This window comes from Megalobrama amblycephala, linkage group LG1 (assembly GCF_018812025.1).
Source record: "Megalobrama amblycephala isolate DHTTF-2021 linkage group LG1, ASM1881202v1, whole genome shotgun sequence".
NCBI classification, from domain to species: domain Eukaryota; kingdom Metazoa; phylum Chordata; class Actinopteri; order Cypriniformes; family Xenocyprididae; genus Megalobrama; species Megalobrama amblycephala.
The window spans coordinates 13,763,589-13,787,301 of record NC_063044.1 but is presented as its reverse complement, the minus strand read 5'-3'; the positions used below and the strand labels follow the sequence as shown (position 1 = coordinate 13,787,301).

Below are 23,713 nucleotides of genomic sequence, written 5' to 3'. Positions count from 1 at the left end.
CCTGTTGGAGTTTGGGTTCCTTGCCACTGTCGCCTTTGGCTTGCTTAGTTGGAGACACTTGACATTTGACTTGACATTTGATATTCAGCAGTATTCTTGACATTTATTCAACAGTGCTTCTGATCTGCCTGCATTGACACTATTCTTTAAGAGCTGCTGTGCAGCAAAAATTATATACCAGTTATCAATGTAAAGCTGCTTTGACACAATCTGCATTGTAATAAGTGCTATATAAATAAAGGTGACTTGACTTGACTACAGTGAATTTTCCTGTGGCCCTTAAGGTAACCTATAAATCTGAAACTCTTTCCACACTGATCACATGTGTATGGGTTCTCTCCAGTAAGAATTTTCATGTGGTAAATAAAGCGTCAATTTATGTGTGAAACTCTTTCCACACTGATCACATGTAAAATGCTTCTCTCCAGTTTAAATATTCATGTGTCCCCTAAGGCTTTTTTGTGTTTTTAATGGCTAAATGGTTATATTTATATAATTGATTGTGTTTATTGATATGCCATACTTTATTTTGCTGTAGCCTACAGACGAAGTTAATACACTAAAAAAAGTCCAGTTATGGATGACAAGAACAAACAAATGTCAAGCTTTTTAACTTCGAATCTCTTGTCTTCAGTTTCTGACCTCCTAGTGATGTGAAATAAGAGCGGCAGTTAACTCAGGGTGATTATTTTGACTTTATTTTGTATTTGATCTGCGCATCTTGGACATGGCGTCTGTAAAAAATAGTCAGGGACGCTTCTGAAACGCACCGCAGTGCAGTTGGTGTAAACACGAGCATTGACCAGAGTGGCCGCGTATCAGCTTCAGTAGCCACGTCGCAGCCGCACACACACACACACACACGCGTGCAGCGTAAACGAGGCTTAAGGCTTTTCTCCAGTGTGAGTGCTCATGTGGGCTGTAAGGCTTTTTTTCCAACTGAAACTCTTTCCACACTCTTGACAGGTATGAGGCTTTTCTCCAGTGTGAATTATCATGTGGACCTTAAGGTTTCCTGTCTCATTAAAACTCTTTCCACACTGTTGGCAGGTGTAAGGCTTTTCCCCAGTGTGAGTTCTCATGTGAACTTTAAGGCTTCCTTTTTGACTGAAACTCTTTCCACACTGTTGACAGGTGAAAGGTTTCTCTCCAGTGTGAACTCTCATGTGGACTTCAAGCTTTCCTTTTCCACTGAAACTCTTTCCACACTGTTGACAGGTAAATGGGCTCTCTCTAGTGTGATTACTCATGTGGACTTTAAGGCTTTCTTTTTGATTGAAACTCTTTCCACACTCTAGACAGGTATGAGGCTTTTCTCCAGTGTGAGTGCTCATGTGGGCTGTAAGATTTCCTTTGTCACGGAAACTCTTTCCACACTGTTGGCAGGTGTAAGGCTTTTCTCCAGTGTGAATTCTCATGTGGATTTTAAGGCTTCCTTTTCGATTGAAACTCTTTCCACACTGTTGGCAGGTGAATGGGTTCTCTTTAATGTGAATTCTCATGTGGCCTTGAAGGTTTCCTTTTTGTATGAAACTCTTTCCACACTCTTGACAGGTATGAGGCTTTTCTTCAGTGTGAATTCTCATGTGGACTGTAAGGCTTCCTTTTTGACTGAAACTCTTTCCACATTGTCGGCAGGTATGAGGCTTTTCTCCAGTATGAATTCTCATGTGGCCTTTAAGGCTTCCTTTTTGTGTGAAACTCTTTCCACACTGTTGGCAGATATATTGCTTTTCTCCAGTGTGATTTCTCATGTGGACTATAAGCTTGTCTTTAAGTGTGAAACTCTTTCCACATTGTTGGCAAGTGAAGGGACTCTCTCTAGTGTGAACTCTCAAGTGGACTTGAAGGTTTCTATGTTGATTTAAAGTCTTTCCACACTGTTGGCAGGTAAAATAACTTTTAGTTTCTGTCTTTTGAGCTCCTTTTTGTGAGGAAACCTGTTTTGATCTTTCTTCAGTCATCAAATTATAATGTTTTTCCTCTTCTTTTTCTTTAAGTTCATGACTCGCTTCTTTCAGTGCCATTAGGTCTGGGGCAAAAATAGACATAAAACAATTTAGACATTTAAAGCATCAAAACCAACAACATGTATGATCTATACCAGGGGTCTCAATCTTAAATTGGCTGGATTGACACCTCATAGGAGGGCCATTTTAACAGCACAAGGAAGCGCAAAATTTCTGAAAAACTACTTTCCTTTGCGTTATTTCTCATTTACTTCAAAATTCATTACTAAGATATTTTTTGTGCCATACTTAAAAAAATGTACACAGCACTGTCTATCATTGTTACATACAGTATTAGTTTTTAACAGTTGCAAATATTTTCCCTTACTTTATTTTAGCTTAATTAACATCAAAATCTTGCACTGATCAACACTGTACTGAACTAATGTAATCCCTGAATTAGGGCTGCAACAACGAATCGATAAAATCGATAAAATTCGATTATTAAAAGAGTTGGCAACGAATTTCATTATCGATTCGTTGTGTCGCGCGACTATTACGCCTCTTAATAAGACGCGGAGATGTTTGAGTATAAAAAAGCGCGGTAGAGCGGAGCAAAAATAAATAAATTAATAAATAGCAGAGCGGAGGTAGAGGAAAGACCATTGGAGAGACCCGTAACGTTGTTCTGAACAGGCGCACCGTTGTCAGGACCCCCGCAGTTTTGAAAAGACAGAAATCGACCCCCGCACTTTTGATACGGGCTGCTTCAATCTGTCACACTAGATCATCTTTTAGCTATGGATATTTTCTTTCAAATGAGACAATTTTTCACGCTTTCGTTCATAAATAATCAACTGTTTTGTCGCGGATGTGAACAGGAAATGCGCTCTCGCACGAAGAAACACGCGATCTCCAAACAATCGATCAAAGCGTGCTAACGTTTTAGGACAGGTCGATGGTATATAAATCATGCCCGAATGTCAATCAAGCCAAACCGTCCATTCAGAAACCGAGAATTTGACAGGAGGCTGATTTCTCAGGTTGACGTGCGAGCTGGCTTGACCGAAGTTTTCGTGAGGATTTAAGGTTTATGGACTGTTTTGATTTTGGTAATTACATCTAGAAAGATAAAAGCATTGATGGCATCTATAAAATAGATATCTGAAAGCGAAACGAAAGTGATATTGCCTCGTCCAGTGAGGAGGACGCACGAGAGGAGACCTGCACGTTTAATTGGTGTATACTGTAATACTGCATTTACAATGCTTATCAGTGGCATACACTTTGATTGCGAAAATGAAAATCCAAAAGACTATGACTAAAACTAAATCAAAATTTGCTGTCAAAATTAACACTGATCTGTTGTCATGTATTTATTCTGTGCTTTGTCCCATATCGGTTATTGTTGACAAATATATTTGTGTTTGTTGTACTTTTTAAATTTCATTTTAAAGTTTTTTTTATAGCACTTGGTCATCTTAAGCTAAACAAAAATATACATCTTTTTGTGCACTTTATTTAAAAAAAAAAAACCCTATATGTTTGGCAGATGTAAAGCATACATGTGTATGTTTTTTGTGTTAGTCCATTTGTTTTTTGTTTTTTATTACTTTAACAGCTCAGGGATGTTAAAAGAACAACCTGTTTTTGCACGTTCTGAGGATTTTTTGCACTGTGAATTTGCACCGATTCCCTCCAATTCATCGATTAATCGTAAAAATAATCGACAGATTAATCAATTATTGAAATAATCGTTAGTTGCAGCCCTACCCTGAATACATTTGTACACTATATATACCTGCAGCGCTTCTGCTCACACAGCTGAGCCACATTTGCCCTAGATGCCGTTTGAGGATCTGTAACGTTTAATGGTAGCATCGGACATGTTTCGGTGGTTTAAATCGACGTTTGTGACTTGCGCGAGTGCTTTTACTATAATTTAGGCAATCATGCTCATAATAGAAGCGGCACAGTCGCGAAGCACCTGCGATGTGGCATGCTGAGCGCAGAGCGGGATTTTATTTATTATCTGCATATAAATATATCTAGAGCTAATGAAAGGAGTAGAAAACTTTTGCTGAAACGTCCTAGTCATCATGGAGAGCGCAGCTAATGGTTGCACAGCAACAACAAACGCCACGGGAGCAAAAGCGCTTTGGAAAGAAGGAGAAAGCAGAGAAAGGAGAAGAAGGAAAGGCCACTTATGTGATGCGATATGTGAATGGCCCCTTAATAATAATTTAGCAGGCCGGATTATGTTTTATTTTTTAGATAAGTTGCAGGCCAGGTGGAGTGGGGGCCGTAAATGGCCTGCGGGCCGGCAGTTTGAGACCACTGATCTATAACCTATCCTATCCTATGGATCAGGGATGGGCAGCTTTGGCTGCATTTACACTGCAAGTCTTAATGCACAGATCCAATCTTTTGACCATATCCGATTTTTTGGCCAGCATGTTTACATTCACTTTAGATGCGACTGGTATCCGATATCTGTGTTTACATTACTTCCTGCCCCAAAATGATTGTCATTGATAGTTTTACATGCACATAGTAGACCCTCTGGTTTTGAATGGCCGCTATTAAATTCGCTATTAAAATTATTTATATATTTCATGTCGAGTGGCCACGATTACCTGAGTGGATAAGTTAACAGCTGCTAGTGTCATTGATGTTTTGCAGCGCAAATTCTGACTGAACGGATATAGACCGGAATCTAAACATAATTTGCGTTTGATATTTTACTACAGTTATTAGTTTTAGAATTCCATTTTTTTTTTGAATGAAAGAATTCGAGCGAGCTAGGGGGAGAGACAATAGCTACAGTGAAGCTTTTGGCTTATAAGAAAAACAACAACACAGCGGTCTCTTTCAAATTAACCAGGCAAAGGTTGACATTCAGCTGCTGAATGTATGTGTGCACGCAATTTCTTTCAAGAAAAATAATGTTAGACAAAGTTCCCACCTCAATAATAAAGCTGCGAAATTTTTAGTGTGAGTGCATACAAACGATACAATCACGTCTGCTTCATAATACAACATTAAAGCTACCTTTCAGTGAGCAAACGTGTAGCCCTCGCCTTGTGATGGCTTGGATTTCCAAGGGGAATCGGATATGCGTGTTTAGACGTAGGTCACATGTCCAGAGATCGGATATGTATCCAATTTAAAACCACATTTGGAAGTGGCTCAGATCAGATGCGAAAAAACGGATCTCGTGTGGATTTGTGTGTTTACACGTGTGCAACTATCCAATCTGTGTCAGATATGAGCAAAAGATCTGAATTTTTGTGCCAGTGTAAACACAGCCTATGTTACTGGAGGACCACTCTTTTGCAGTGTTAAGTTTCATCCCTAATCAAATACACCTGCCTGTAATTTTCAAGCATTCCTGAAGACTTGAGGCTTATTTATACTTCTGTGTTGCGTGTACCCCGGAGGTATGGCCTAGGCTGTGAGTGCCACACATAGCCTACGATGTAGACTGACATGCACCTCTTCTAAAATGTAAAAATGCATCAATTCTACACGGACCGCAAGCGCTATGATTGGTCTGTTAGAACCCCTCCCTCGGGTCAAAAAATTGGTGCAGGGCAATAGGGGTAGAGTGAGTGTTTTCAACTTCCATGGGAATGAAAAAACACTGTTTCAGGGGACACATACAGTCAAACTGCAACAAAAGTTGTTATCCATTTGCTGCTTCTCTGCATAGCCTACGGTGCAGAGGCTCTGGCATAGGTCTGACACAGAAGTATAAATCAGCCTTTACGATTAAATAATGGGGTTGGGTTAAATTTTGCAGGTGTGTTTGGAGCTAAACTCTGCAGAATAGTGTCCCTCCACGACCAGAGTTGTCCATCTACAGTGGGTACGGAAAGTATTCAGACCCCCTCTTTTTTCACTCTTTGTTATATTACAGCCATTTGCTAAAATCATTTAAGTTCATTTTTTTGTTCCTCATTAATGTATACACAGCACCCCATATTGACAGGAAACACAGAATTGGTGACATTTTTGCAGATTTATTAAAAAAGAAAAACTGAAATATCACATGGTCTTAAGTATTCAGACCCTTTGCTGTGACACTCATATATTTAACTCAGGTGCTGTCCATTTCTTCTGATCATCCTTGAGATGGTTCTACACCTTCATTTGAGTCCAGCTGTGTTTGATTATACTGATTGGACTTGATTAGGAAAGACACCTGTCTATATAAGACCTTACAGCTCACAGTGCATGTCAGAGCAAATGAGAATCATGAGGTCAAAGGAACTGCCTGAAGAGCTCAGAGACAGAATTGTGGCAAGGCACAGATCTGGCCAAGGTTACAAAAAATGTCTGCTGCACTTAAGGTTCCTAAGAGCACAGTGGCCTCCATAATCCTTAAATGGAAGACGTTTGGGACGACCAAAACCCTTCCTAGAGCTGGCCATCCGGCCAAACTGAGGTATCGGGGGAGAAGAGCCTTGGTGAGAGAGGTAAAGAAGAACCCTAAAGATCACTGTGGCTGAGCTCCAGAGATGCAGTCGGGAGATGGGAGATGGGAGAAAGTTGTAGAAAGTCAACCATCACTGCAGCCCTCCACCAGTCGGGGCTTTATGGCAGAGTGGCCCGATGGAAGCCTCTCTTCAGTGCAAGACACATGAAAAAACACCTGAAGGACTCCAAGATGGTGAGAAATAAGATTCTCTGGTCTGATGAGACCAAGATAGAACTTTTTGGCCTTAATTCTAAGCGGTATGTGTGGAGAAAACCAGGCACTGCTCATCAACTGTCCAATACAGCCCCAACAGTGAAGCATGGTGGTGGCAGCAGCATGCTGTGGGGGTGTTTTTCAGCTGCAGGGACAGGACGACTGGTTGGCAATAGAGGGAAAGATGAATGCGGCCAAGTACAGGGATATCCTGGACGAAAACCTTCTCCAGAGTGCTCAGGACCTCAGACTGGGCCAAAGGTTTACCTTCCAACAAGACAATGACCCTAAGCACAAAGCTAAAATAATGAAGGAGTGGCTTCACAACAACTCCGTGACTGTTCTTGAAGGGCCCAGCCAGAGCCCTGACTTAAACCCAATTGAGCATCTCTGGAGAGACCTAAAAATGGCTGTCCACCAACGTTTACCATCCAACCTGACCGAACTGGAGAGGATCTGCAAGGAGGAATGGCAGAGGATCCCCAAATCCAGGTGTGAAAAACTTGTTGCATCTTTCCCAAAAAGACTCATGGCTGTATTAGATCAAAAGGGTGCTTCTACTAAATACTGAGCAAAGGGTCTGAATACTTAGGACCATGTGATATTTTAGTTTTTCTTTTTAAATAAATCTGCAAAAATGTCAACAATTCTGTTTTTCTGTCAATATGGGGTGCTGTGTGTACATTAATGAGGAAAAAATGAACTTAAATGATTTTAGCAAATGGCTGCAATATAACAAAGTGAAAAATTTAAGGAATACTTTCTGTACCCACTGTATAGACCTTATACTGAATACACAGTGGTTTTCAAACCTGGTCCAAAGGCACCACCACTGCACATTTTGTATGTATGCTTTATTTTTCAAATCTGGCTAGGATCATCAGCTTGTTAGAAGAGAGCTGACATTGATTGAGGAATTAGCAAACGACAATTCCTGTTCATCTCTAAGGTGAGAACTGGACCCAATATAAACCTAAATATACTGAAGAAAAGTGCTTTACCATTCAGTAAGTAATAGAAGATATATAGAGTATATATCCATTGACATCCATTCAAAAAACAGCCTTGAGGGGGCGGAGCATTAGCATTAGGAGTTATGTTTTCTTAGCTAAAGGTTGCAGGCTTGCCTTCCAGTGGCTTTGGATCTACATTTCCTGCAGAGTTCTGCTGCGTTACAGGCAGGTTTTTGAGCCCTTAAGTCACAACCTCAAACCATGACTCAAAACTTTGTAGTGTTCAAGGCAAGTCACACCAAACTGCCTGAGTGTAAACAAACCAGCATGGCGGACCGTACAGGGCTTATGCTCATTTACAATTATTTCTATCACCAAAGGTGTTTTCTCCTTGCTTATTTGAGGGAAAATGGAGGAGGAAATTGGCACATAAGGCAAGAGAAGCTGTTATCCTTTTGTTTTATTAAATAAATATATCATTCTTTTTTCACTAAACTGATATCTGTCTGCAAAAGGAATCCTAAAACTTTGTTTGAGACTTCATCTCTTGTTCCTGATTACAATAATTTTGTCCCATTTTGTGGACAAGGTTATGGCTGTTAGGGCAGGCATTTCACCATCAGCAAACCCTATTATATTCATGGAACAAAGACACTCAATTTTGGACTCATTTTATCCCATTTCCTTGAATGACATTATTAGTTTAGTTTGTAAGATGAAGCCTTCCCAGAGCCCTGTGGATATTTTACCTACATCTCTGTTAATGAAATCCATAACATCTATTGGCCCATGTTTGGTTTCAATCATAAACTTATCTCTTAGACTAGGCCAGGTTCCTAGTTGTTTTAAACATGCTGTTGTTCAGCCTCTCTTGAAAAAGACAGGACATGATTCTGGTGAATGTCCTGTGCTGCTCTTGCTAGATCTTAGCGCAGCGTTTGACACTGTTGACCACTGCACTCTGATTGGTAGACTGAATTCTCTGGTGGGCATCTCTGGGTCAGCTCTGGACTGGTTTTCTTCTTATCTTTCTGACAGGAGTTTTTCTGTATCCATAGGTTCTTTAAGTTTCTTTTTTCCTGTGGTGTGCCACAAGGTTCTGTGCTCGGCCCCATGATTTTTAACCTGTATATGCTTCCTCTTTTCAAGATAATTTGCAGTTTCAAAATAATATCTTATTTTATATGTCTTTTAGTCCTGATAGACAAGAGAAACTGTCTCTTTTGCTGGATTGTTTAGTCTCCATTAACAATTGGATGGCAGACAATTTTCTGCAACTTAATACAGATAAAACTGAGGAGTTGATTATTGCCCCAGACAAAATTACCCCTAAGATTAGGCAGGGTATTGGTGGTCTATCATCCTCTGATTGTGGTGACATAAGAAATTTGGGGTTCATTTTTAACAGATCATTGTGTCTTAACAGTCATGTCAAGTCGGTAGTTCGTTCCTGTTTTTTACATCTCAGGAACATTGCTAAAATTAGATCTATGGTTTCAAAAAAGGAATTGGAGATGCTTGTTCATGCTTTTATTTCTTCACGATTGGATTATTGTAATTCTTTGTACACATTTAAACAAAGCTTCCTTGGATCAATTACAAATTGTACAGAATGCAGCTGCTAGGCTTTTGACTAGGTCCTGCAGGAGGTCCCACATTACTCCTGTGCTTAAAGCTCTTCACTGGCTTCCTATTCATTATAGAGTGCATTTCAAAATTTAGGTTATTACTTAAAGGGCCTTGCATGGTCAAGCGCCCTCGTATATACAGGATCTTTTACATGCACACACCCCTGGTCGGTCTCTGAGGTCTTCAGGCCAAGACCTTTTAACTATCCCCAGAACACGTCACTAAATGTTGATAAATGACTTACAGCAATTAGAAAATTTCGTTGTATTAGCAATCTGCCAAGTGTCAGCCCTTTACATTTGTTTGATTCTCTGTTTGCTCACATAATATATTTTAATACAGCCAATTTCCCAATAAAATTGTTCATCTATATTTTTTTTTGTTTGTTTTTGTTGTCAGACAATATGAAATGGTGACTGAAACGCGGCCCATTAAGACTACATGCAGGGCTCGACATTAAGCCTTGTCATGTAGACACACGTACATAGGTCACTTGTATTTTATAGTATTTTTTATGGTGGAAATATAAATGTGTTCTGAAGTAATATCCTTTCAGAATATTGCAGGTTTGACGTATTTAAATCTGCATATTTTTGATTGATTATAACTGCATTAATGTTATGGGATTGTTTTGAATATTTTTTGAAAAAACAAATATGAAATTTGGGGGAATATTATACTTTTAAAAATTAAACTAAACCACCAGTAGGTGGCTGCAAATAACTGTTTTAATGAGTGGGTCATTTATTCATTCATTCAAATGATTCATTCAAATGGCCGATTCATTCAAGAACAAGGCAGTTGTTTATGAATGGCTCATTTGATCTTTGACTCAACCGATTCCTTCAAAACACTTAATCATTCAGTAATGAAAACAAGGCTGAGTGTTAGGCTTTGATACAGCTGTTTGAAACTATTTTCGCTGCTTAAATTTCGCAGCTGTTTATTATTAGATACATTTTAAGTGGGTTGAAAATGATGTTATAATGGTACTGTGTGAGTTCACTTGGCGGCTGCTGCGAGACACTGTTGCACACTGCAGTAAGATAGATCGATTTTACAATATCATATTAAATTTAATTTTAATGCAATTAATGCAATTAATTGCAATTAATTTTAAAATGTATTGTATGATGGAGAAAATTATCTATTACTGATAATTCAAATAATTATGTCTATTAAAATGTGTTACATATTAAAGCGTCTTTGGTGTTTCCATGTTTTCTACAAAATAAAAGCGGAAACTGAGGGTAACACGGGTATGATGCAATTGACAGACGACTCCTCACATGTCCCGGAGCCTTGGTTAAAACTGCAATTTTCTCACGATTTACAAATAGTTGGAAAAAATTGGGACATTGTAAGTACTCAAGTGAACAAAATATATAACACTGGATTGGATATTTTACTGCTAAAATATTACACATTGAATATTTAACTCATCCAGGTTGATATAAGACTAAGAAAGTAATAAGTAATTAAATACTTTTTGGAATAATTTGTACAGTAATCTAATTACACTATTGAAGATGTAATTAGTAATTCATTACGTTTTTACAGTAACTTACCCAACACTGTTAAAAGTTCATAAATGCAATCAATTGTTCTATAATTTGAGACCCTGGACCACAAGACCAGTCATAAGGGTCACTTTTTTGAAATTGAGATTTATACATCATCTTAAAGTTGAATAAATAAGCTTTCTAGTGATGTATGGTTTGTTAGGATATGATACAATCATTTGAAAACCTGAAATCTGAGTGTGCAAATAAATCTAAATGTATACCTGAAGGCATTTTTAGAGTTGTTTTTTCTGAGTGACAAACACAAAAGTAAAGAACTCATAACTCCAAAACTATAGCAAGGAGAGTCAAAGGGTAGGTATCATTTGATAGAACACTTTTAATTTAAAAAATATATCAATATATAAATTACATTACAATGGGATATTCTCATGCGGAGAAACTGCTGATAAAATTCAAATCAAACATATTTTTCTTGTAATTTTACATATCCTTTTTATTTGACATGCAATAATTAATGAAGGAAATAAGAAAGGAGAAAAATTATTTGATCTGGGATCTGGATCAAATTTTGTGGTGATAGCATGAACTAAGCAAAAGTTACAGCATTTGGAAGCAAGTGAGCCTGTTTGTTTAGCACATACAGTTAGTGCCTGTGCGCTGTTTTTGTTGTAAACTGGGTGAAAATAACGCAACAGGAGCACGTTGGAGGCTTGATCTGAACGTGTGAAGTCTCTGATTTTGTATGCAAAAAGAATTATTGTGTTATCTACTTGGTTTCACTATTATTGTGTTATCTACTTGGTTTCAGTTATTATTGGCTTTTAAAGAGAGACACGCAAACAGAAGTCCTTAACATACATTCCTTACAAAAATACATTTAAATATATACGGTAGAACATGTACAAAATATCTTCATGAAACATGATCTTTACTTAATATCCTAATGCTTTTTGGCATAAAAGAACAATTTATAAGTTTTGACTCATACAGTGTATTGTTGGCTATTGCCAGTTACTGCTGGATTCTTCTATTACCCCCATTTCAAGCATTGCTCCTAATTCTGTCATGATCATGAGTTGGAGTGCCCCGTTTAGCCACCAGAGGGCACTCCAACATGGACTATTGTTCACCTTAGACTACATTACCCATAATTCACCTCCTGGACTCATTATCCTGTTTCATTGCACCCAGCTGTTTTGTGTTTGCTCATTAGTTCTGTCTATTTAGTCTCATTTGTTTGTTTCTGCCTTTGTTTGTGGTTTGTTATTATTTGTTACGTGCACTTTTGTTCTCTATTTTTTCTGGTTTATGTGGACTGTGCTGTGGAGTTTGACCCTTGCCTGTTTGATTATGCCTTTGGACTAACCAATAAATGCTGCGCTTGGATCCTAACATCTTGTTTCTGTGTGCAATCATGACAAATTCTGCCTGTACAACTTTTTTTCTTGTGTTCAGGCAATCTATATGGCCGGCTGCGAATCACCACGGCCGGCTTGGTCTCGATGTGGTGCTGAATGAGGTCTGTACGACCCGGTAGGGGAGAAAACACGTCAGCTTGCAACTCTGACAACTCTGCTTGTAACTCAAATCAGTGAGTTGTGAGAGCGAGAGGTGATCTCCACCTGGGACCAGATCGAGGGATTGTTTTTTTTTATATTCACCTCCGGCCCGAGATCATCCTCTCCGCTAATCACCGTCACCAGCATCACTGATTCTGCCTCATTCCATTTTTTTAGGAGATTGAGGTGGTAAATTTGACGTGCTCCCCTTCTATCAGATAGTATTACCTCATAATCGAGCTCACCAATCTGCCGTGTGACCTCAAATGGTCCTTGCCACTTTGCAAGTAATTTTGAGCTTGAAGTGGGGAGCAATACAAGCACTTTATCTCCTGGTGAAAATTTTCGTAAATTAGTCCCCCTGTCATACAGCCGGCTTTGTCTGTCCTGGGCTTGTAACAAATTCTCCATGGATAGCCGCCCCAAAGTGTGGAGTTTTGTTCTCAAGTCCAGCACATGCTGAATTTCATTTTTCGATTGAGATGGTCCATCCTCCCAAGTCTCTCTCAGGACATCCAGTACCCCTCTTTGGGCTGGCGTCCAAAGAGAAGCTTGAAGGGGGAAAACCCCGTGGAGGCTTGCGGGACTTCTCGCACAGCGAACAACAGGGGTTCTAACCATTTATCCCAAATTTTGCCGTCCTCCTGAACGAATTTACAAATCATTGATTTAATCCTTTGAATCCTCTAAGGGATTCCCAGTTCACCAGCCACTTACTTGCATATATTTCAGGAGAAAATGATGAATTCACCTGCTGTAAATCCGACTGACATGACTCTGCAAACTACGTGGCAAACTAAGATGGTGGCACGGATCTCGCGTTATAGATCAAGATAAAGATCATTTATAAAGGCTTTTAAACGACAAAACACACTCACTTACGCATATTTGAGGATCAGAATATCAGATAGTTGATGACATGGTAAGCAAGTTTGTGAATATTTTAAATAAACAAGGAAAAACAAAATAATAGCGATCCACCTCTCATACAGTGTTATTGTGGCTGCGTTCAGCGCTCGTGACACGCATGACGCGTCGCTATGGAAACATTAAAGACAAACGTTCTAAAATAATGGTCGCCTTAAAAAAACTCACTCTGGGGGGACAGTTAGAATATTTTAAACTCACGCTTGAAAGGGTTAAGCGTGCAATTAAACCGTTCGACCAGCCCGTCTGTTTGTGGGTGAAAGACGCTGGTACGAATCGATTTAATGCCCAATAACTCGTAAAGTTTGCGTAACATATGTGACATAAACGCTGTGTCTTGATCAGTGAGGATTTCTTTCGGAATCCCCACTTGAGAGATTAAACTAAACAGTGCGTCCGCAACACTCTTAGCGGAAATGTTACAGAGAGCCACTGCCTCGGGAAAGGCGCTTTTGGAGTGGCCGGTGGATTCACCAGCTGACATTCACGACAAGACATTCTCGTGGATGCCCGGCCAAAAAAATCGGGTCATGAGGCGATTTAGTGTTGCTCTTTGTCCTAAATGACCAGCCATTGGGTTAGAATGAGCCGCATGGAAAAGCATTTCCCTCCGGCTTCTCGGCACTTATAACTGGGTTGTATCTTCTTTTGTCTGAGTGTCTTGGGTCACTCGATACAACCTATCTTTTATCATCGCAAAATACGGATAAGTAAGCGGGCGTCCAGGCTGGAGACCATCGATGACACTGACCTTCTCAAAAGCATGTTTTAGCATTTCATCTTGAGACTGCTCCAGGGGAAAGTCATCGCGCTCCGAAATAATACGTCTTCCGACTTCGCTCTGTTCCCCTGAAGCTGTACTCACTGGTCCCTGGTCAGCTTCTCCCACCTGCACATGCGCGTCCCCATCCGACGTCCTTTTTCCCCAAGAGGCATCCGAGCATAAACACCCTAGTAATTTAGTGAACGCTGGCCAATTGGTTCCCAAAATTATCGGATGCCGGAGGTGCGGGTGAACTGCCACCTCAACTTTATGCTTTTGTCTCCTGAATTGAATAATGACTGGCATTAGAGGATATTCCACCACATCCCCGTGCACACACCGCACCCTAACCATGCAGCTTGTATCCAATGTCCCAGATGAAATCAGGCTTTGATGAATTGAGGTTTGGTTACATCCTGAATCCACCAAAGCCTGATAGGTACCCCCTTGATACTCACAGGTATTTGATACCAGCCAGCCTGACCGTGGGCAGCCTGCGGGTCGTCCGAGACCCGGATCATTGTCCCGACCTCCATCACCGGACACCTGTCCACAAAATGCTGCGGGTCCCCGCAAAGCCAACAGGCTGGCCCAGACCTGCCCGCCGCTCTCGTGGCAGAGAGAGGGTTAAATGATTGGCATGGAGAAAGGGGAGAAACAGGAGCGGGGTCCGGCCCGGCAGCAGTCAGTCCCGCCCCCTCTCGGTCCGGAGAACTGTCCCTGTTCAGTTCCGCCCCGCCCCGCTCCTGGGGCAGGACACGAGGTGGGCCAGGCGGACGGGACCTGGGGAGAGGGACAGGTTGAGAGAGAGAGGGAGGGGGAAGAGAAGGAGAGAGAGAGATAGATGGAAGGGGTTCGCCGACCCCTGGGCACGCCACCATGTGATCCTCCGCTAGATGGATGGCTGAGTCCAGCAACGTGGGACGGTGGCACTGGACCCACTCGGCCTTTCTCCTCGGGAGCCGTGTGTTAAATTGCTCCAGCACCACCCTATCGATGATGTCCTCCACGTCGCCTCCCTCAGCCAGTAGCCATTTGCAGCAGGAGTCCCGGAGCTGTTGAGTCATCACGAATGGCCAGCCAGACTCCCCCAGCTCCAGGGAGCGGAAGCGCTGGCGATGTTGTTCCAGGGTCCGGCCGACGCGCTGGAGGATGGCCTGTTTGAGATCGTCGAACACCAGGAAGTTCTGTACGGGGAGCTGCGCTTCCCTGGATAGCAATGGGATCAGGCGCATAGGCCACTGATCCCGGGGCCACCCAGAAACCTCCGCCGATCTTTCGAACAAGTCCATGAAGGCTTCTGGGTCGTCCTGTGGCTCCATCTTGTTCAGCGGCAGGTGGGTGGGCGCAGCGAGCTGTCCGGTGGTCTCCGTACGAACCTCCCGGTCAATCCAGCTCCGGAACCTCTCGCGGTCTTCCTGCTGGGCTTGTACGATGGCCTGGAAACGGCGCTCTTGATCTGTACGTAGGTCCAGCAGGGCTTGATGATGTTCCTGGTGCATGACCGTGAGGGATGAGATGATTTCCTCAAACAGCTGGGCAGAGGTCGACTGCATGGTGACGGTTTCCGTCTTCCTTCCTGGGTTTCGGCACCAGTGTAGTAAATGAACAGAGTTCGTAGGGAAGGAAGAGGACAAGGGTCGGCTTTGACTGCTAACTGAGTATTTTATTGGTCTTTTCAGTAATCAACATAAAAACAGTGCACACGCACAACAGAGAATCCACTTCAAATTAAATGACTTCACTCCAGTATAAATCCTCTCCAGGATCCAGCAGGTCTCATTTAGCAGTCCCTCTCTCTCTCACACACTCCTGCTTATCCTGGTGTTTTATCCTGTCTCCATGCCAATCACTGTAATAAGAGACAGGTGTTCGTTATTTGCGCTTAACCCGCTCACTCACCATGCGTCTCCTGACATTTTCTCCCGCTGCAGACCTCACTGAACCACGCCCCCCTCACCACAAGCCTATTATTAACCATTTTAAATATTATTTTGCCCTTGTGCTTGGGAGTTTGTTGTCATTTTCTCTGTGCTCATATATTTATTAACATATTAATTATTCTGTATAATTACTGTGTTGTAGGTGTCAGGTATTGGGTGGTGGAAGGAGCGAGGACTCAATGATGCAGGTTGAAGGGCTCTTTTATTAACAATAAAAATAAAACAAAACACAACAAAAACTACCCCAAGGGGAAAAACAGACTTGACTGACTTGACTTTGACTGAACTGCAACACACAAGGTAACATAGAATGACAACGATCCAGCACAGGACTGCAAACACAAGGAGAATAAATAGGAGAGCAAACAAGGCAGGTAACGGGGGAGGACAGGTGTGGCAAATGAACCAATAAAGATGTAACAAGATGGGTGGGGTCAAGACAATAGACATGAGAGCACATGGCACAAAGAAACACATGACAAGCCATGTGCTCTCACCAAACATAACAGGGTTGTTCGACTTGATGCAGTGCCGCAAAGACCGATTGGCGGCTGACTTGAAGCAGTGCATGCCGGTAAGAAATGTTGTCCGACTTGAGACAGTGCTGACGTCATGTGACTGTGACATATGGCTTTAAAGTACCGTGAGAGCAATTAGAGATCAACCACCCGAGTCAGCCAGCGCAGCATCTCGAGGATGACAACACAGCTGTTTCACGATTGGCCGGATTCACCGCATGACAACGATCACGTGTGTTTTGTGTTTATTTTCACGCCTTCAGTTCCACGAATGATTACAAATCTGTATTTTTATAACAGTTAAAGCTCTTTTCATGAAGTCACAATGTTATTGTGTCATGTTTATCAAAATAAAACTGATAATAAACGTAGACCCCACTACATTGGTATTTAAATAATATGTGCTTATATTGAACTATTGTATTTTATATTGTAAAAACAGACGCTGTAAGCAGTACATAAAGTATTGAATGAAAATGTCTCTGAAACATCAGTGTATTAGTCAAATATTGCATTTATTTCACTTCAGCTGTGATAAAGTATGCAAATGCAGCGCGAGCGTCATTACGGGAAGCAGAAAGTGTCTGACTTCATGTCTCCGTTTTCAGCTCCTCCCTGATTGCACGCGGATACTCTCACCGATCGGTTGCATCCAGCCACAGCCGATGTCAAACACACCTAACAAAAACACAAGCACATGACCAATGAAAACAAAATCACATGCCAAACTAGACATGAGTGCCGGGATCCGAACGACACGCTACCAACATGAAACAAGACACGCAGACGAGAGAGCACACGGCTCGAGAACACTCAAGACCGTATGCTCACACAAAGACAGGACAAGAACGGGAGTGTCAAAGCTCTGTCACAAAACCAAGAAATAAACTAGACAGAAATGACAGAACCCTGACAGTAGGTCTGTGCTTCATTGGTTGTTCTCTCCCCTCTTCCCCCCCCTCTACACTCCCACTTTTCCAGAGCTTTACACGCCCATTTTCACAGAGATTTTGAGCTTTGAGGTGTGAACGACCAGGGGAAACAGGAACAGGGGTTTCATATACTGTATATATATATATGTATATATATATATATATATATATATATATATATATATATATATATATATATATATATATATGTATATATATATATATATATATATATATATATATATATGTATATATATATATAAATTTCTTCCCCCCACTCTCTGAACTCCTGAAGGCCACGGTGTAATTTGCACCCTGACTAAGACCCTATGAATACATATAAAAATTAAAAATGCAGAATCGAATCAAATTAAATCGCATCGAATTTTAATGTAAATCGTCTTGAATAGAATCTGAATTAGCAAAAATCGTTCGTGAACAAATTGAACACCTATGAATTGTGAATTGAATCGATTTGCTATCTACCCCAAGATTCACAGCTCTAATATTCACATTTTAAATAATATTTGAATAAAGATTTTGTTAGCATATTGCATAGTTGTGCTTGGAGTCAATTGTTCTATTTTCATTTACTTGTGTAACATAATTTTATGCCAGGCTCTCATACAAAGAAATTATGAGCACAAGCAAAAACGAGAGAGGACCAATTAAATATTAAAGGTGCCCTAGAACATGTTTTTAAAAGATGTAATATAAGTCTAAGGTGTCCCCTGAATGTGTCTGTGAAGTTTCAGCTCAAAATACCCCATAGATTTTTTTTTATTATTTTTTTTAAGAACAAAATAATATACCTTGATTATGAGATTAAACCAAATGAATCCAAGTACATTAACTATATACAAACACACAAGGTAAATTTAGCAGATTGCTGCTGTTGGACAGGCGTTTGCAGTCGCCGCATTTCACATTTCATCTGAATATTTTTTTAAATCTCCAAAAAGCAACAAAATTGTCAAACATCCATTTAGCGCATGTTCACAGAGGAAAACGGCTGCTTGTTCTCTCGACACTGTCTGTTTTAATGAGAAATCGCTTCAGGTGATTCATTCAGTGAGAGAGCAGTCCAAACGAATGCGAGTGGATTCAGACCGTTTTGCAAAGGCGTTTTACCAATTCATAATTTAAAACACAATTTAAGCATCAGAACATATGAGCAGTTTAGTTGCAGAGCTGTTAAACTGAATATATGAAGTGAAGCAAGCTTTTTTCTTAAATATCCACAACACAAACAACTAATTTTTTGTCACTACAGCAACAGTAGATTCAAGTGGTGGTGGGGCTAATTTGCATATTCATTGATCCGTGTATATTCAATGAGGCAAGGGTGTAGAGTTACATTCAAGCTATTTTAAGACATGAAGAAATATATATATATTTTTTTTAAATATGTCATTTTGGTGATCAGAGTTTTAAGGGATAAAAAAATCTGTTAAATCTAATAAATCTGTTCTATAGTTATATAATTATACATTAGATTACAATTTACCTGAAAATCTTCTGTTTAAACCTTCATGAAAAACTTGAAAAGCACCATTTATTTCATTTATATGTTTGTTCTGTTGTATTTATTTGTGCTATTACTCATTAATTTGATTATTTGTTACTATTTTATTACTTACTGTTTATTTGTCTGACAGTATTTAAAATATAAGTTAATCTAGTAGCTGTTGGTGGGAGGTTGGCAAACGGCTGGATTGTGACTGGTGTACGGATGGTAGGAACTGACGTAGATTCCGGAAGTGATCCGGAAATGGAGGATGATAGGTTTGAGGAAGACAGTGGAGGGAATTCAAGTTTAGGCTGGAATGTAGTTAAAACAAAGAAAAGGAAGAAAAGTCGTGATTTAATGTCAGACACGGAAAGCGACAAGGGAAGTCAACTGGCACAAAGGAAAAAGAAGGAGTATAAAGTAATGATAAAGTTTGCTACCGACTCTGTGAGTAACATCAACCCTTTGAAACTTACAAAAGCAATCAAAGAAAGTGTAGGGACTGTAGAGAATATTAAAACTTTGAAGGATGGAAGACTGTTGTTGTTTTGTAAAGATATTAAGCAACAAAAAGAAACTTTGAAAATTAAGTCAATGATCGGACATAAAATAGAATGCTCAATTCCAGAAGAGAGAAACTGGATTAGAGGGGTAATATATGGAATTCCTTTGGATGTTTCAGATGAGATGATCAAAAGTAATATAAGGGGAGCGGTAGTTAAGGAAGTAAGACGCTTGAAATGTTTCAGAAACAATGAGAAAACGGATAGTCTTTCAGTTATGTTGGTCTTTGATGAGGTCAAACTACCAGAAAGAGTATATTTGGGATTTGTCAGCTATGGAGTCAGAGTGTACATTCCTCCTCCATTAAGGTGTTTCAAATGCCAAAAATACGGACATGTGGCTGCTGTATGTAGAGGCAAACAAAGATGCGCAAGATGTGGAGGTGACCATGAGTATGGTAAATGCGGACAAGGTAAAGCACCAAAATGCTGTAATTGTGGGGGTGAGCACAGTGCAGCTTATGGAGGTTGTGTAGCAAGGAAAGATGCAAGTAAGGTTCAAAACGTGAGAATGGAAGAAGGAATATCATATGCTGAAGCACTTAAAAAAGTAAAACAAACCCCCAAAGTAAGCATAGTAGAGGAGGCCCCTGTTAGGAAACAACCACAACCAAGTAAGATACCAACACCAAGAAAAATGACTGAATTGATTGAAGACAAAGTTGCAATCATAGCTTTTGTTGCAGAAGTGGTCAATTGTTCAGCGCAGACTGAAAGTAGATCTGAAAGGATTAAGATAATCATAAGAGCTGCAGAAAAATATTTGGAATTGACAAACATATCTGTAGACATGATAAATGAAAGACTCTTGATACAAGCAACAAACAGTCAGACATCATGTGGGGGCTCATAATGGTCTTTGTAATCTTGCAGTGGAATGCAAGAAGTTTAATTGCAAATGGGCAAGAATTTAAGCATTTTATAGCAAATTGTGAGATGTCCCCAGATATTATTTGTGTTCAGGAAACGTGGCTTAAACCACAGTTAAATTTTTTGATTAGTGGGTATGAGACAATTAGGAAAGATAGGAAAAAAGGAAATGGTGGTGGAGTAGCAACTTTTATTAAACAAGGTATAGGGTTTAGGAAAATTGAAGACAATAATGAGTATGAGGCTGTGGTAGTGGAGGTATGGGAAGGAAATCAGAGTATTAGGATAATTAATTTTTTATAATCCATGTGACAAGCTAACTAAGGATATGATGGAAAATATTGGAGAAATTGGGGATTATAAAATGGTGTGGTGTGGTGATTTTAATGCTCACAGTACTCTTTGGGGGAGTTCTAATACTGATTATAATGGATTGATTATAGAAGATATGCTGGACTGGGGAGGGTTAGTTTGCATTAATGACGGAAGCTACACAAGAGTTAATTTATCACAATGTAAATACTCTGTGTTAGATTTGACAATAGTGTCTGAAAATTTAGCTCAAAGATGTGATTGGAAAGTATTGAATGAAAGCTCTATTGGTAGCGATCATTTTCCTGTTTATAGTACTATTGGAGTTGACTTAACAAAAACAGTTCTGGAAAGAATTCCTAGGTGGAATTTTAAATCAGGAGACTGGGAGTTGTATAGTGAGATTTGCCAAAACAAAATGACTAAAATCAATGATGATGATATAGAAGATATTGAAGTTTTAAATTCAAAAATCAGTGAGGTTCTTAGGAACACAGCAGAAGAAGTATTTGGTAGAAAGAAGGCATGTAGTAGGAAGAAAATGGTTCCGTGGTGGAATGAAGAATGCAATAAGGCAATTAAAGAAAGAAACAAAACACTTAAAAAAGTAAGAAGATCTTTTAGCTATGATGATTTTATTGTTTATAAAAAAGCTCAGGCAATTGTGAGGAGGGTTATCAGGACAGCAAAAAGAAATTATTGGAGAGAGTTTTGTAATAATATTGGTGGAAACATTGAAATTAATGAGGTTTGGAATATGATTAAAAAGATGGGAGGAAAACAAAGAAATAATAGTATTCCGACGATAATTCATAATGAGGAAGTAGTTGTGTCCGATTGCAGGAAGGCAGAGATTCTTGCACAAACTTTTGTGAAAGTCCATAGTAATGGAAATATATCAAATGAGTTGATGAAGATAAGGGAACAGAGTGTGAGGGAGAATCCACATATATTGGAAGTTAAGGAGTCAACTGGAGATCCACTGGATTATGAGCTAACTATGTATGAGTTAAAAAGAGCAATAGCTGGGACCAAACAGACTTCTCCTGGGAGGGATGAGATATGCTATGAAATGTTCAAGCATTTATCAGACCCTTCATTAAATGTAATTTTAAATCTTTTTAATAAGGTATGGAATTCAGGAAAGCTTCCAATGGAATGGAAACATGGAGTAATTATCCCAGTAGCAAAACCAGGTAAAGATCATACGCAACCCTATTAATTATAGGCCTATAGCTCTAACCTCAAATATATGCAAGATTATGGAACGTATGATAATGAGTAGGCTGGTATATGTTATTGAGAAGGAGGAATATCTTCTCCCCTTACCAAAGTGGCTTCAGAAAAGGGAGAAACACTATGGATTCTGTGATATGTTTAGAAGCTGACATAAGAAAAGGCTCAGGTAAATAAAGAGGTTTTGGTAGGTGTCTTTCTGGATGTTGAAAAGGCATATGATATGTTGTGGAAGGAGGGACTTTTAATTAAGCTGGAAATGATGGGAATAAAAGGTAAAATGTATAACTGGGTTATGAACTTTCTGTTAAATAGAACTATTCAAGTCAGAGTGGGATGTTCGTATTCTTCGAGTTATTCAGTTGAGAATGGAACTCCTCAAGGTAGTGTTCAGTAGTCCTATTTTGTTTAATTTAATGATTAATGACATTTTTTCTCAGATTGAGCCTGGGATAGGGAAATCCTTATATGCTGATGATGCTGCAATATGGAAAAGAGGTAGGAATGTTAAGTTTGTACAGGATAAGGTTCAAAATGCTGTCAATTTGATAGAAAACTGGGCAAATAAATGGGGCTTTAGACTTTCTATGGCAAAATCACAAGTAATTTGTTTTTCAAAAAAGAAAACTAACCCTACTATAAATATCAAAATGTATAGAGAAACAATGGAGCAGACATCAGTTGTTAGGTTTTTAGGAATATGGATGGACTCAAAATTAAATTTCAGAGTACATATACAGAAAATAATAGACAAATGTAAAAAAAAGTGATAAATATAATGAGATGTCTAGCTGGAGCTGAATGGGGAGCACATCGCCAATCGCTTAAAAATATTTATGTGGCACTAATTGGAGCAACTATAGATTATGGTAGCATGGTATATAGTTCTGCATCAAAAACTCAACTTGCTAAGATTGAGGCAATTCAGAATCAAGCATTAAGGATAGTGTGTGGAGCAATAAGATCATCACCAGCGTCCTCACTTAATGTTGAGACAGGAGTAATGCCACTAGAAATGAGAAGGAGTAAGTTAAGAATGAGATACTGGGCAAACATAAAAGGTCAATCGGAAAATCATCCAGTTAAGAATGTTTTAAGTGACTGTTGGGAATATAACCATAAAAAAATAACAAGTTTCGGATGGTTTATTAATGAGGAGGCAAGAGACATGAGGATTAGTGATGTTAATATTGCCTCATGTGTGGTTCTGCCAGCAATTCCTCCTTGGTTTTTTCCCATGCCTTTTATTGATATCCAGTTACACAAAGACAAGCATAATGAGGAGAGTATCCTGGATAGTGTAAAAGTACAAGATTGTATAGATCATGTATATTATAGTGCCTGTCCAGATATATACTGATGGTTCAAAAGATCCTGATTCTGGTACAACATCTGCAGCAGTGTTTATACCTCAATTTAAAGTCAACATTTTGAAAAGAACATCAGATCACATTTCAGTATTTACATCAGAACTAATAGCAATTATATTAGCATTACAGTGGGTTGAAGAAGTTCAGCCAATTAGATCGGTTATATGCACAGACTCTTTATCTGCAAGTTGAAAGTCTAGCAAGTGGTATCTCTACAGCTAGGCAGGACTTAATTTATGAAATATTGCAAAGTCTTTTTAGAACCATGTTCTTGGGAATCGGGATTCTTTTTCTTTGGATACCAGCTCATATGGGGGTGGCAGGAAATGAAGAGGTGGATAGGTTAGCCAAACAGGCCATAAAATTTCCAGAAGTTGACATTAAAATTGCATTGAGTAAGACTGAGATAAAAAGTATAATAGCAAAGGAAATTAGGACGAAATGGCAGAAGGAGTAGGAC

General features: G+C 39.6%; 1 protein-coding gene across 1 annotated transcript in view; it reads right to left on the bottom strand.

Moving 5' to 3' along the window:
• Positions 1-873: 873 nt before the first annotated feature.
• LOC125263219 (zinc finger protein 271-like) overlaps positions 874-23,713 on the bottom strand; it is a 237,334-nt gene continuing 214,494 nt past the window's right edge. Inside the window, exon 5 of the mRNA XM_048182208.1 lies at positions 874-1,754. Coding sequence (XP_048038165.1) covers positions 885-1,754 — 870 coding nt within the window. The 3' untranslated portion in view covers positions 874-884. The remainder of the gene's footprint in view (positions 1,755-23,713) is intronic.